Source organism: Lepisosteus platostomus, chromosome 4 (genome assembly GCF_059453375.1).
Source record: "Lepisosteus platostomus isolate fLepPlt1 chromosome 4, fLepPlt1.hap1, whole genome shotgun sequence".
NCBI lineage: Eukaryota > Metazoa > Chordata > Actinopteri > Semionotiformes > Lepisosteidae > Lepisosteus > Lepisosteus platostomus.
The window spans coordinates 71,574,342-71,588,442 of record NC_142614.1 but is presented as its reverse complement, the minus strand read 5'-3'; the positions used below and the strand labels follow the sequence as shown (position 1 = coordinate 71,588,442).

General features: G+C 42.1%; 1 protein-coding gene across 2 annotated transcripts in view; it reads left to right on the top strand.

Moving 5' to 3' along the window:
- The window catches only part of acot12 (acyl-CoA thioesterase 12), a 25,827-nt gene continuing 11,726 nt past the window's right edge, over positions 1 to 14,101 (top strand). Inside the window, exons 1-7 of one of the 2 annotated variants that reach the window (XM_088630621.1) lie at positions 1 to 563; positions 8,034 to 8,103; positions 8,521 to 8,581; positions 9,416 to 9,517; positions 10,161 to 10,299; positions 12,847 to 13,003; positions 13,739 to 13,855. In XM_088630621.1, the coding sequence (XP_088486747.1) occupies positions 332 to 563; positions 8,034 to 8,103; positions 8,521 to 8,581; positions 9,416 to 9,517; positions 10,161 to 10,299; positions 12,847 to 13,003; positions 13,739 to 13,855 (878 nt within the window). In that variant the 5' untranslated portion in view covers positions 1 to 331. The remainder of the gene's footprint in view (positions 564 to 8,033; positions 8,104 to 8,520; positions 8,582 to 9,415; positions 9,518 to 10,160; positions 10,300 to 12,846; positions 13,004 to 13,738; positions 13,856 to 14,101) is intronic. The other variant, XM_088630620.1, reaches the window with a different exon arrangement.

Below are 14,101 nucleotides of genomic sequence, written 5' to 3'. Positions count from 1 at the left end.
AAACAGTTATTGTATTGTAAGCATAAAGAAGTGTCTAAACAGGTATAAAAAAACTGAGTCTTTCCAGAAAGTCAATTCAGCCTTTAAATCTTTGAGCTCTGTTGACATGCAAATATCAGATACTGTCAGACAACAAGACCTGTATCAGTTATCTAACAAAGGAATGACAAGCTCTCTCCCCTAACTGCGCAGTCTGGGAAGATCGTGATATATGATCTAGTGTCTATTACAGCTCTGAACGGGAGCCATCTTTCCAGTGTGATAGTTTATTGACCCTGGAAGTCAGTTATATAGATAAGCCAGGCAGGGGCCGGCTGACAGCAGAGCAAGCATGAGCCTGGAACACACAGGAAGCCAAGGCACAGGAGCCAGGGACCAAGTGACACCGCCCCGATGGTCCCAGAGTGCCCCAGCCCTGCCAGAGGGCACCAAGGAGCCCCGGTGTCTGAGGCCTGCGGACGTGGAGATGTGCCAGTCCGTTCTGCCCTGCCACGCCAATCACAGGGGCGAGCTGGGGGCTGGACAGCTCCTGAAGTGGATTGACACCACAGCGTGCCTGGCAGGTAAGCCGCAGGGGACCAGGGCTCTCGTGGCTGCCTCCCAGCAGAGTCAGCTCAGGCTTGTACCGATCGAGGGAGAGATCAATGTATCCGACACGCTGAAGATGACACAAACGCACAAGCACAGAATTGCAGGCACTGTTATTTGGTCTTAGCAAATATTTTTTCTGTCTGCTTTTGTGTTTTTCATTCATTTTATAAGCTATTATATTATTTGATACATCTCTCCTGCAATGTCTTCTGCACTTATTCATATTAGTTTCATATTACCCCTGTATAAAGGCATCAAAATACTTTGACAGATATTGTTCCTGATACAGTACATAATGACAACATTCTAGAAATGTCGTTCCTTGAAATGAAATGGAAAGGTGCCAGTTGTTCAGAACTAGACTGTCTTCTGTTTGGTGAATGTCCCTGTTCAGATGCTGTACCCTTACCTGTCTGTAAGGACTGTATGTGAAATTCACCCTTTTTAACAGAGAAAAACAGAATGTTTGCTTAGTTTTGCTTACAGTGCTTAACACTGTATCAGTTTGCAGGTTTTATGAAATTGAAATGCTGAAACATTTCTGAAATCCGTTATTCAAATGCTGGCATCCCTGTGAAGAGTTTATCTGGAGTCTGGCTTTAACAGAACTACAGGCAGTGTGCTATTCAGGCTATGGAATTTTTTTTTTTCAATTTCTTCCACACCTAATGGGAAATAAAGACTACTGATGTTTTTGAAGTACATCACAATTGTTTCTTTTCCAAATTCAGGCCACATGTTAACAGCTGGCAGTGACAATGTCAAGCTTTCATATTACACAGAATGCTAACAATATAGATTCAAATTGCATTTTTTTCCTGTCAGTTCCAATAACGAAAGCTGCCAGGATTTCCCTATTGAAACTAAAGTGTCTGGATACACTCAATTTCCATACAAACTATTTTTATCAATTCAACACAAAGCTTTACAGGCGTTTTACTGCTCCCTGACCTTCTGTTATTGAAAAAAGCAGCTTCCATAAGAATGTGGAATAATACAGCATGTTCTTATTAACGAGAACTGCCTCAAATTAGTTCCCCATGAGAGGGTTCAGGAATTTATCCGTGGTACCTGTCTTTAAATGGTGTCTGGTTATTCTCTTTTTCATTTTATTCAGATATGAACATCAGCCTGTGCACTTACTGATTATGCACTGATGGTCTTTCTTCTATATTCTAAAACATACAATATCTGTACTGTATAGATGTGCTTATGTACTACAGTATACAGTACATGATGGAAGAAAGGGCTACAGTACTTTCATTTTCCTGTTTGAAGAATACCAAACTACTGTAATGTATGTTTCCTAAATGATAGGTCAGATATGTTGCCACAGTGAAGATAACAGTAAGATACATTTAACGTTTATCACAGCAACTCGTATTGCACTTTTTAATTCAAATAAAACAAGACACTAATATTTACAGGGAGACTGATGGTACTGGTGGGTCCTTCAGGGAGTTTTGTTTTCCCTCTCCCTTATAGGTTTTTGTTTTTCTGGATGAAAATTGAATAGATCTGAATAATATCTATTGTTCTGAAAGTACGTTCTCAGTGCAGTACTTTGTTATGAAGAGCACTACAGTCATTGATTGTTCTGCTTGTTGCAGTCTATGCTTGTAACCTATTGACAGCATGTTAGGAAGACGTGTAAGAAGCCCATCACCACTATAAAAACAAGGCATTCCTGAAAACCTGGATAGATCCTTCCCTCTTCTAGCTCAAGGCATGGAAGTACACATCACTTGTAAATGTTCAATGAACATGTTTACTGTACCTTAACCCACCCGTCCTTCTGCACGGGTCTGCCAGGGAAACCTTCTTCTGGTCCCGATGAAGACTGAAATCAAAGTGCTGTTTTATAAGCTACGCTAACTTTATGAAGCGAATGTAGTTCTCATGGTGGGTGAGATGCAATGTGAGAACCGAAATGTGTCACGGGTGTCGGAAGGGACGAACCGCGGAATGGCAGGAGAGCGAAAAAGACCCTCTGCGTAGCGGCGAGACGGGGGTTAGCCCGGGCTCAGCTGTTCAGGAAATGCCGTATAGAAACCTATGCCCTCAGGTAGCGGATGTGGGGCGACCTGGTGCTAGGCGGGTTTCAGGACATCCGAACCTCACAGCTGAGCGAAGGAGCAGAGCAGAAGCAGGAAGTAAACAGGCTACACAACAAGACACACCAGAAAGACATGAATAATCACAGGGAACTAGGAACAGGAGAGAAGTACAGTAGAGCACCTTCGAGGTGTACTGGGCGTGACAAAATGAAGAGTAATTGTTCTGGAACACCTGTCCTGCAGTGTTTTTTTGTGTTGGTAGCAGTGTTTGTCTTTTTGCATTTTCACTGGTACGGTAGGTGTGCTGTGAGCTAGCCAATCTCAGCTCATTGGATCGATTCCCAAGGCTCTGAAGTCATTAATAGCAATGCAGAACGCACACAGCCAGAACTGTTGTCATGTTGAACTCTCAGTTCATACAGTACATGCATACTGAATGTTAACAACTTCAGATCTGTCCAGACGTACATACAGTGCTTAGGTCTGTACTTTGGTGGAAAGGCCTTAATGAAATGGGAGAATATGTGTGTACCAAACAAATCATTAATATACATTTTACGCAATGTATGAAATAGCTCTTACTGTTCATCTAAAATTTAAGTGCAGTAATGACCTGCTGTTACCTCATGATTTCTCTGATACAGGAGTGAGCTGTCTTCAGGGTGAAAGGAGCATGTTTTGCTATGTGAGAATATAAATGATTTACATGGTCCTTAGAATTTCACTCTTTACTTTTATCAAAGGCCGTTTTCTGCTCCAGTTCATGTGATAAAAACAGATAAATAGATAAGACTGCCCGTGCCGCATGTTTGTAAACAGGCTGTCAGGGTGGAAAGGAGGGCAAAGTCTGAGAAAACTGAAGAAGGTGAATGGGAAAAATGTAAGGGAGCTGGATGGGTTCATTTGTGTGCATAAATAAATCACAGTCATGTAAAAAACACATCAGAGCATCACACAGTCCTGCATTAAAAATCTTGCTTTATTTGTATTTTGCTTGTTGCTGTTGTTTTAAATATGTGCTGCACTATGCTGCCTTGGACAGTGCCTTTAAAAAATATTCAGGCCCTTGCTGTGGTGTCCTGTTTTGTGAAGTTACAAAAAGATGTCTACACATTTTTTTAACTTGATATTTTATTCAGAACCTGAACTCTCAAGCCAAAGACCTCTAAGGGTAAGATGACAGTGACTGTCAGCAAAAGCTAAAGAGAAAAACACTTGAAATACAGTATGTTGATCCAACGCTGTACGTACTGTTTTCAGACCTCTGAACTCAATATTTGGTGCAGGACCTTTGGCGACAATTACAGCCGCAGGTCCTTTTGAGTAAGTCTCTACCGCACACTGAACTGAATACGTTGCACACAGAACTGGTGCGATTTTTGTCCATTCCTCATGATAGACTGGCTCACGCTCTCTCAAATTGCCTGAGAATCACTGATGCATGTTCAAGTCCTTCCACAGATTCTGACTAGGAATCAAGTCAGGACTTTGACTGGGTCACTCAAGGACATTCAGTCCTGTGTAGCTTTGGCCCTGTGCCTTAGATCATAGTCCTACAGGAAGGTGAGGCTTATGTCCCAGTTTGAAACAGGTTTCCCTCTAGGATTTGGCAGTACTTTGCTCCATCCATGTTCCAATTAGCTTTGCCAAGCCTGGGGTGGCAGCCTAAACTAGACAGTACGGAAGCACCTCCCACTTCTTAGTGACTGATTTCACCTTGCTCAAAGAGATATGAACCATTTGTAAATGCTTTATATCCTACTTCTGATCTGTGCCTTTATACAACTTTATCCCTGAGTTGTTTTAAAAGCTCCTTAATGTTCTAGTTGACTCTGCTTATAATTCACTAGCTGACTGAAGGACCTTACAGAGACATGTCAGTTTATTTTGAAAATGTGACCCACCATTATTTCATACAGTACATTACTTAGCTAACTGTGTGGCTCGTTAAGATCGTTTTGTGCACCAAAATAAATGTACGTATGCAGTCATGGCTTTTCCATTTTTCTTTCTTAGTAATTATTTAAATCTTTATTTTTGTTTTTTGCTCTGAATGTGTGGAGTAGGTTGTGTGTCTATGAAATATTAATGGTTGCATCAAAGTATTTAAAGCAACAAAATGTGAAAAGTGGGCAAGGATCTGAGTACTTTTAAAAAATACTGTGTACTACTGCAGTTTGGTGTGAAATGATGTTGAATAAGCTTTCATCATGTTTTGCTTTCTGAGCACTCTGGAGTTTTTCTCTGTGTCAACACTGAAGAACAGAGAAGTAAATTCCAGTGCTTTGGTGTTGAGTCCACCCTTCATATTAATGGATAACTCCCAGGTCTTATTGACGTTTGCTTGACCTCAGTGCTCGCTTTCTTTTTGAACTTTTCAGAACATGATGCTCTGTGTCCCGCAGTGTAGGGCAGCCACCTGTGCTCTCTCAGGCTGTTTACAGGACACTGACTTATCGGCCATGACGCCAGTGCGTCTGTGGGACCCTTTTCCAAATTGCCTCAGATCTGTCTTTGATTTCTTTGATTTGCAATGTCTTGCAATTTTGTTTCACTGACCCCTGAAGTTTCATTGCCCTCTAAAATGGTTAATCCTTGAATCGACAGAAGCAGAAAAACAGTCTATTGTTCACCAAATGAAAAATAATTAATTAATTTGCACGCCTTTTCTTTTTGAAATAGGTTCTTTTTTCTTTTCTTTTCTTTCATTTTGAAATAGGGACCAAATAGGTTCAAAGGTTCCAGGCTGCCTGCTTTTTTGTGGAAAGCACAATTCATAAGAGCACTGTACAGTACCACTGCATTACATACACTTATATCTTCACAAATACCACAAGCAGGCACAATTGCGTTTGAAATTAATTTTGTAGAAGATGGTTATAATTATTATTGCACTGTTATCTGTTGATGATCTACTGTATGTAATCACTTCCTTAATTAGACGGTCTTATACTGTAGCTCTCTGTGCTAGGGATACTAATGTAATGACAATTCAAAACAACTTCCGTGAACTACCATCATTTACATTATAACAGGTTATATTTATCTTGTTACAGGTACATACAGTACAGAGGGTAAGACAGTTATGAAAAGTTATTCCTTGCAGTACTTTTGCATTGCTATTGTCTTCAAAGTGACTAATTTATTTGGCTGACAGTCGCTTAAGTGCCTTGTAGAGACTATGGATGCATTCTGATTAAGAAATGCATAATAATATTGCAATATGTATGTTTCTGTTTGGTAATTCTACTGTATGTGATTGTACAGATAGATAGATAGATATAGATATAGATATAGATATGAAACAGACAAAGCAACATTTTCAGGAGGGACATTCCCAGTCTTCAGATGCATTGTAGCACACGAAGATGTCATTAGTCCAGAGACGACTGACTAGTCTCTACAAGGCACTAGATACTTTCCCAGGCTCAAAAGAAAGTCTTACACTACTGAACAGACACCCTTATCCAGGGAAACACATGATCTTCATAAGGTTTTCATGAAGTGCTCATACAAAAGGAAAAAACAATACGGTCAAGTAAGAGAAAGAGCCAAAAATATTGCAATAAAGGCAAATATAATAACACTAACGGGCTCAGGCTACACTAAGAGTGTGAAAGAACTGAACCTTTTTAGTGTTAAACAGAGAGGACATGGAGTCCTGCTAGCACACAAGATTTGAAAATCTTTAAAGATGTTGACAGACTCAACCCAGCAGAGGAACATGAACCAGAGAGCCCAGGTGGGACTAATAAAATGGACTAAGGTGATTTATTCTTAGGGAAAGTCCTACAAATAATGAGAAACTAAGGAGAAGCTTATTTAATACCGATCCCAGGGGACACTTCTTTACACAAACAGCTGTGAGGGTATAGATCAACCCACCCACCTGTTGCTGAATAAATTGTCAACTAAAAACCAAATGATCTTGATGGACGAAAGTCCTGCTCTTTTTCTTGCCCAAGGAGTCCAGATATGTTATGACCATGTTGTGAAATCTCCTCAGTAACCATTTCTACTGTGATAAAAACAAGTATAAAACGTATACAGGATTTATTGCTCAGGAAATTTCAACATTATTCATGCTGTGGTCTAAAGGCTTTAGCTAAAATCATTTTGGAAGAACCTAATATAATTAATCTCTGTGAGCAGAGAAACCTTTAAAAATAATCTTAGGGCATGAGAAAACCAACACATGAAGTTATTTGCAACCTGGTTTGTCCTGCTGTCCACTAGCGTATCCGTGAAAAATTCCTAAAAACAGATTAAAATCTGACACAATGAAACCATATACAGGGCATGTATAATGCAAGCAAGACCTCACCATATCATGCTGTTGATGTCGTATCTCATGTCCTTAAAATTCAAATGCGTACTTATTGCTGCTGTGCCAAAACATCTGTTTCATGGTTTACATGTACTACAAATGTCTTCATGTTGTGTAAATGAGTTTTTAGAGGGGTATTGCTAAAATAAAAAAGACTAGATTGTAGAATGCAAGCAAGATTGTAACAGGAGCCGATTCAGACTCCCGTGTAGTGCGTATTTCGGACCCTGTGCACACGGTATATTCCGGAAGTGACTGGAGTAGGACATCAGGGGAGACACAGCAGGAACAGGACAGGATGACAGACAGGGGGGCGTGACGGCTGTGATCCGGGGCTCTGGGGGGCGTGGCGCGGGCGAACAAGTCCAACACTGTCCAGAAAGGGAAACCGGGGCGCAGTCCATAATCCGAAACCAGGAGGTCCATCCAAGACAAGGACGATTAAAATCACCGGGAAGGGAGAAGACGATCAGGAACACAGAGGTTAAAAGGATAACGAGGCCAGGCGCTCCGAGCCCCGGAACCCAGACGGTCAGGACGCTGGGCTGAGGCCTATGCCATCAGGTCATCCTGGCCCCGCTGGTAGGCTGGCTTCCGGGCGTCCATCTTCCATAGCTGAGCCGAGAGCTACCGAAACACCACACTTACATAGTAAACAGCAGACAGGGGGCAGGTGCACATCATAACAAAACTAAAGTAGTGCCCTCTAGAGGAGGGATGACGATCGTGACAAAGATTATATAGTACTGTATGTGGGAGCGGGCATAAGCAGTTTTTCTCACTCTACACATCTGCTACAAATACAGCACTGTACTGTGTTCTTCAGTTCAAAGAAATCCACCTCCTGGTCTCCTGTCCTGTATTTGACAGTGCATGAACAAGGCTCACCTAATTGGCACAATGGATTAAGCGCAAGTGTGGCAAACCTGAAACTCAATTATTTCATTCCGTTTCACAGACAGATGGTGACGAGCTTCAGGCTGTGGTAATGAGGCCGTATTAATAAATCTCGTGTACTGTGCCCGGGTAATCTGGATCTTTTACTGGTTTTATTCCAGCGGAGAAGCATGCTGGAGTGCCTTGTGTTACGGCTTCGATGGATGACATACAGTTTGAAGAAACCGTGAGGTACAGTACTTATTTACTCCCTGCTTCAAGAGTACAAAAGGAAACATTAGGCAAAAACAACAACTGGTCTATCCAGAATTCTTTTTTTCTGGGGGATGAAAATGAGAATGATATTAATTTTTCAATCAGTTCTTATCTCAGTTTTGATTCGCAACATTGATTTGAAGCAACAGATGTTGGTAAAAACTCACATAGTAAATTTTTATGTGATAATTTACAGAAGGTACAAACACCACTTTAAAAAAATACAGTATCTGATAGAGTTATCAAAACGTGAAAAGAGTTACATTATGTTCCAAACTCACTGGTGAATTTCTTATAAATGTGATATAAATGTATGATGTATGACAATAATATGTTTAAGTAGCAGTGCATGTTCTTGTTATGGACTAATAATCCTCTCTTTGCTGTTTGTAGAGTTGGGCAGATTATCAATGTTAAAGCCAAAGTGAACAGAGCTTTCAACAGCAGTATGGAGGTAAGTGGTTGTTTCAGAGGAGCCTGGCTGCTGCTCCACAGTTGTCCTGGGTTCCTCTCTGTCTCAGGGGTCACATCAGGCTAAGACTGATGTCACATGTTCACTCAGCCTTTCTTTTCTCACTGGGTTCTCTAGACATAAAGGACACGGACAATTCCTCAAAGTGAGGTGAACATTTATTCTGAAAGGGAAATGAGATCAAATCAAAACAAACAGTACAAAGAATCACAGTAATCCCATCTATACTTTCTTATTCATTTAAGCAACAAAAGTGCACAATGTAACAAAATGAAAAATGGCATACACCTGTGTACTGTATACGACTGTTTCACTATTCAGTCAGCTACGGTACATCATGCTGATGAAGTGCAAGTGTAAAACAGCTGTCTGTTGTTGATAACTTTGACTTCTTATTTGTAAAAGACGGAAATAGAAGTTTTAAGTTGCAACATAGTAAGAGCTAATTACAATCCATGCTGCGTCCCATATTAATTAGCATATGTAATACATATGTTGATATGATGTTCCCTGATTTGTTGCTTTTGGTCTTTCTTGGGGGTAATTTTGTGAACAAATTGTAAAACAAAAATGGCCAAAAACATTCACACAATTTATCATATCATATTTCTAGATCATTTTTTCACTTGAAGAACTGCAGACAAAACCCCGATCAGACTGAGATTATTAATTTCTATGTTTTGCAACTGAAGAAATTAAACGGAAAACAACAACAAAAAGTCTACCCCATCCCACAAAATCCTTGGTACCCTCTTCCCGGGTTTCCAGACGAAAGTGCTGTGATGGCTCAGTGGCTGTTGTGCTTTGTGTGTGCAGGTTGGCATAAGGGTGTCTGTACAGGATGTCCAGACTGGCATTCTGAAGCAGGTCTGCGTGGCATATTCAACGTTCGTGGTGAAGCCAGTTGGATCCCAGAAGGTGAGACAGCCAAGTGCCATCACATCAGTTCCATGATCTCACAAGTTGTTTCTAGACCGAAAGCAGAAATCGGCGGGCAGTCTGAACAGAACAGAAGGGGTACTGTACGAGAAACATGGGAGACACAGACCTCTGTTGCCCCCAGAGGAAGCCCGGAGAGCTCAGACCTGTGCCTGTTTCAAGGCCTGCCGATGAGCAACACCACTTCCAAGGGTTTCCCTCTGACTCGGCGCCCCACTGTCAGGCAATAGTCACTGAGCAATTGCCATACTCTCATCGGACATTGCGTATTTCCATGAGTGGGAACTGAACGCCGGACAATGGCAGCCACAAAGCCACAAGGGAGTAAGATCTCTTGCGATAGTGGAGGCACGAGTACCATTGCTAGTAGATCAGGAGTAAATTGTAGTCATTTACAGTATATTTTTCACTGGGACAACACAGGAACTTTTCATTCTGAATTCTGAATCATACCGCTGTCCGGAGTCTTTGTTTTCTTTCAGAATGAGCCCCTAAGGCACGGACAGCTGCGCTCACGTAGTGTACGGAGCGAGCCTGGCGATATCGCGCAGCCCCCACCAGCGGTTCCAGTGCGGCCGGCTCCAGTTCTGCGCAGTGATGCGTTTTTCCTGTGCCGTTGAAGGTCAGCCTGGAGCCGGTGGAGATCCCCAGCACGGCAGAGGAGCAGCTGGAGCACTCCCTGGCCTCAGAGAGGAGGCGGCTCAGGCTCTGCAATGAAGAAGGCTTCAACAACTTAATGCACGACAGCCACTTGCTGAGAGGTAACGAGAGAGAGAGTCTTTATTACCCCTGGGGGGCAAACTGTTTTACAGCAGCAGCGTTGGTGTACAGACAGACAGAACAGAAGAAAAAAAAACAATGAGGAATGAATGAGGACTTAAATCTGTTGGTTCTGGAGTTGGGGAGTCGAAATCTCTGTTCTGATGGGAGTAATTGGAAATGATTTAACAAGGGGTGTGGTGTATAATGTATAAACAAGTACAGTACTTGCAAAATTATTCAGACCCTCACACACTTTTCACATTCTGTGGCTTTAAAGCCTGTAGTGCACATTGAAGTAGCCTTTAATATTTGTTAAGGAACAAGAAAAGGTTTATTCCATGCCGAAAAGGAAAGAAAAGAGACACCACATTTTGGCTGCGGAGCCTTCTTCAGGTGTCAATACACAACCAATACACAGCCCACCTCTGTTAGGTACATAACCTACTCCACACATTCCACAGCAAAAACAAAAACAAAAAGAAAGAAGTAAACAGATAAGTAATGTGAAAGCAAAATGGAAAAGTCATGATTGTGAAACAACCCATTGTTGTGGTAAACCTAAATTATTTCAGGTGCACAAAATGATCTTAATGAGCCACCAAATTAGTTGAGTGCCCTCTGCTGGTATATATGAAAACAGTGGTTCACACGATTTCAGAATACTTTATATATATATCTGTCTTTTATAAGGTCCCTTAGTCAGTTAGTGAATTTCTGCCAGCAGCCATGTCACCCTGCAGTGCTCATCTGACAGGCCCACTGAAGCTCAGCTGGTGTGAGCCTGGTCAGTACCTGGAGGGGAGACCTCCTGGGAAAAACTAAGGCTCCTGCTGGAAGAGGTGTTAGTGGGGCCAGCAGGGGGCGCTCACCCTGCAGTCCGTGTGGGTCCTAATGCCCCAGTATAGTAACGGGGACACTATACTGTAAACAAGCGCCGTCTTTCGGAAGAGACATAAAACCGAGGTTCTGACTCTCTGTGGTCATTAAAAATCCCAGGGTGTTTCTCGAAAAGAGTCGGGGTGTAACCCCGGCATCCTGGGCAAATTTCCCATGCCTCCTAATAATCCCCATCTATGAATTGGCTACATTACTTTGTTCTCTTCCCCCCCCCCCTCCTCCCGACGGCAGGCGGAGCGACGCGCTGGTTGGAGTATTTCTCGGTCGCATTTAATGGCAACGTCAGCTCAAAGATTTGGTTCAAACCACCAAATGGAGACGGGTGTGCTGACAAGCGGACCCTGCTGATGCGCGATTAACGCTAGGGTGAGAGAGAGAGTCAGTTAGTGAATTTCAAGCAAAGAATCAACAAAGAAGGACAAGGAGCCTTCTCAACAACTCAGGGATAAATTTGTACTGGGTTAAGGCACAGATCAGAAGAACAAAAACATTTTAAAGACCATTAATACTGCGCCTCTTTCAGCATGGCAAAGTCATGATAAAGATACCGCTTAGGTCAGGCAGATTCTCCACACAAAGCAGCAGGCAAGGAGGAGGCTGGTTAAACCTCATGCCACCATGAGGCCAACATTGACTTTGAAAGAGTTACAGAGTTCAGAGGTCACGCCACAAAGAGAAATGTTTAGGAATGAAAAAAAAAACATCTCAAAACTTAAACTTTAACAAATCACCTAAGTAAAACTGCGAACAAGCAAAAAAGGTTTTGTGGTTAGACATGACAAAACTGGAACTTTCTGATCTAAAGGCAAAATATTACGTCTGACACAAACCCTCAGCACACACTATCCCTACAGTCAAGCAGGGTGGTGGCAGCATTATGGTATAGTTCTGCTTCTCATCAGATGGGACTGGGCACATTGTCAACACTGATGGGGCAAATCACTGGAAAATGCGAAGCTGCCTTTGGCAAGACACGGTACATAGACGTTTTGGTGTTGCTTTCAAATTCAAATGTGTCATTGGACAAGACCTAATCCTAACTCTCATCTCTCAGGTGCCATGCTCGTCCCATTGTAGGACCAGTGCCGAAACAGATCAAGTAATCCAAGAAGTGTCATAAGTGTTGCCTAGGGGGATGAGTAAAATATTTCAGTATCCACGTTTTAGGATCCATGCAGAGTATATTTATTTTTTTCTTACTTAGGAAATTGCATAAGATAAATGATCCATTGGACTAACGCCCAGGTGTTAGACTGAAAACACCACAATGAACATTAGTACAAACCCAGACTGAGACTGAAACTCATGTAATACAAGTGACTTGTCTGAGAAGCCTTGAAGTACTGCTCTATCAGTGATAGTTATCTTAAGGGCTATAACCTGAAATCTGTCCCTCTAGGAAGACTGACAGACACATCGCTTCATTTTTGTTCTGACAGCGACGGGGCACACACTGACCTCCTACCTCTGTTGAATGCCCCAGAGGTGTACAAACAGGCTCTTCATATAGAAAATAATAACGTTGCTGCTACTACCTCAGCACAAAATAGGATAGGCTCTATGGGGTGATCAGCAGTAAAGTCATTTTCACAAAAATAGGAACCTCTTAAAAGGAATTAAGACCTCGTTTCCCTTTTGTTTCACTACAGATGCAGCTAACAGAAAAGACAGCACGCTGAAATCAACAGAGAGCACTAAAGTAGAGAGCATTGAGCTCGTCCTGCCACCACATGCTAATCACCATGGCAACACTTTTGGTGGGCAAATTATGGCCTGGATGGAGAATGCAGCTACTGTCGCAGCAAGGTATTTGAGTCATCCCAGTGAGCTATTTATAACCACAGTGTCACTGGAGCACAGGGTCCCGTCTCCCTGTCCACATGACTGCTGCAGTTAGGATGTTGCCATTAGTCTTCAGGATACGTCTGATTCCTAATAAACAAAGCAAAAGAAAATATGCCAGAACAGCACTGTTCCTCTCCTCCTTTGTTTGTATTTCGTGAGCAAAAAGGTGGGGGTTGGGGGCAGGAGGGAGAGTGTGGAGGGAAATGGTTGCTAATTTTCATTCAGTACTGTTGTGTTCATGCAGCTTTCCATAGCAGAAACAAACAAGGAATCACTTTCAGAGTTGTTCTACACACGGGCAACATTTTTAAAAGGTTCAACTTTTCATACTCGCAAATACAGCAAAAGCTTGCTCAACCAAAAAATGAATGATTTTATATGATATTCATTGCCTGAAACTTTACTTTTATGAATCTTTACATCATCTTGTGCCATAAAAATTCCCTTTTGTCTTTCACTTAAAGAATAAGTGGTGAAAGGCTTCTACAGAGGTCTACTACAGAAGAAAAAATAATAAATTCCATTCATATTTAGCTACTCAACAGTGCATGTTGTTTAAGGATGATCAACAATGAAAACGGACTTTTTCGTGGACTTTTTTTTGCACTATCCCTCATTCCAATAATTCCAGTTTCAAGTTTCAATACAAAATGTGGATTCGTTCAATCCGATGTTGTTTGTTTGTTTGTTTCCCAGCCGCCTGTGTGGTTATCCCACCCTCAAGTCAGTCGATATGTTCAAGTTTAGAGGCCCTTCCAATGTGGGCGACCGACTGGTGTTCAAGGCTGTTGTTAACAACACCTTCCAGAAGAGGTATGCTAACCCGAACCCTAGCACTACACCTTCCAGAAGAGTTGTAGACTGGTACTACTACTACTAAGTATGTCCCAGAAGAGGTATACTAACCCTGCCCCTGACCCTACACCCTCCATTTAGGACTAGGGTCAGCTAACCCTAACCCTACAACATGCAGAAGAGGTACACTAACCCTGATCCTGAACCTATACCTACGCCAGACGAGGTATGCTAACCCTAACCCTAGCCCCGACACTGACCCTA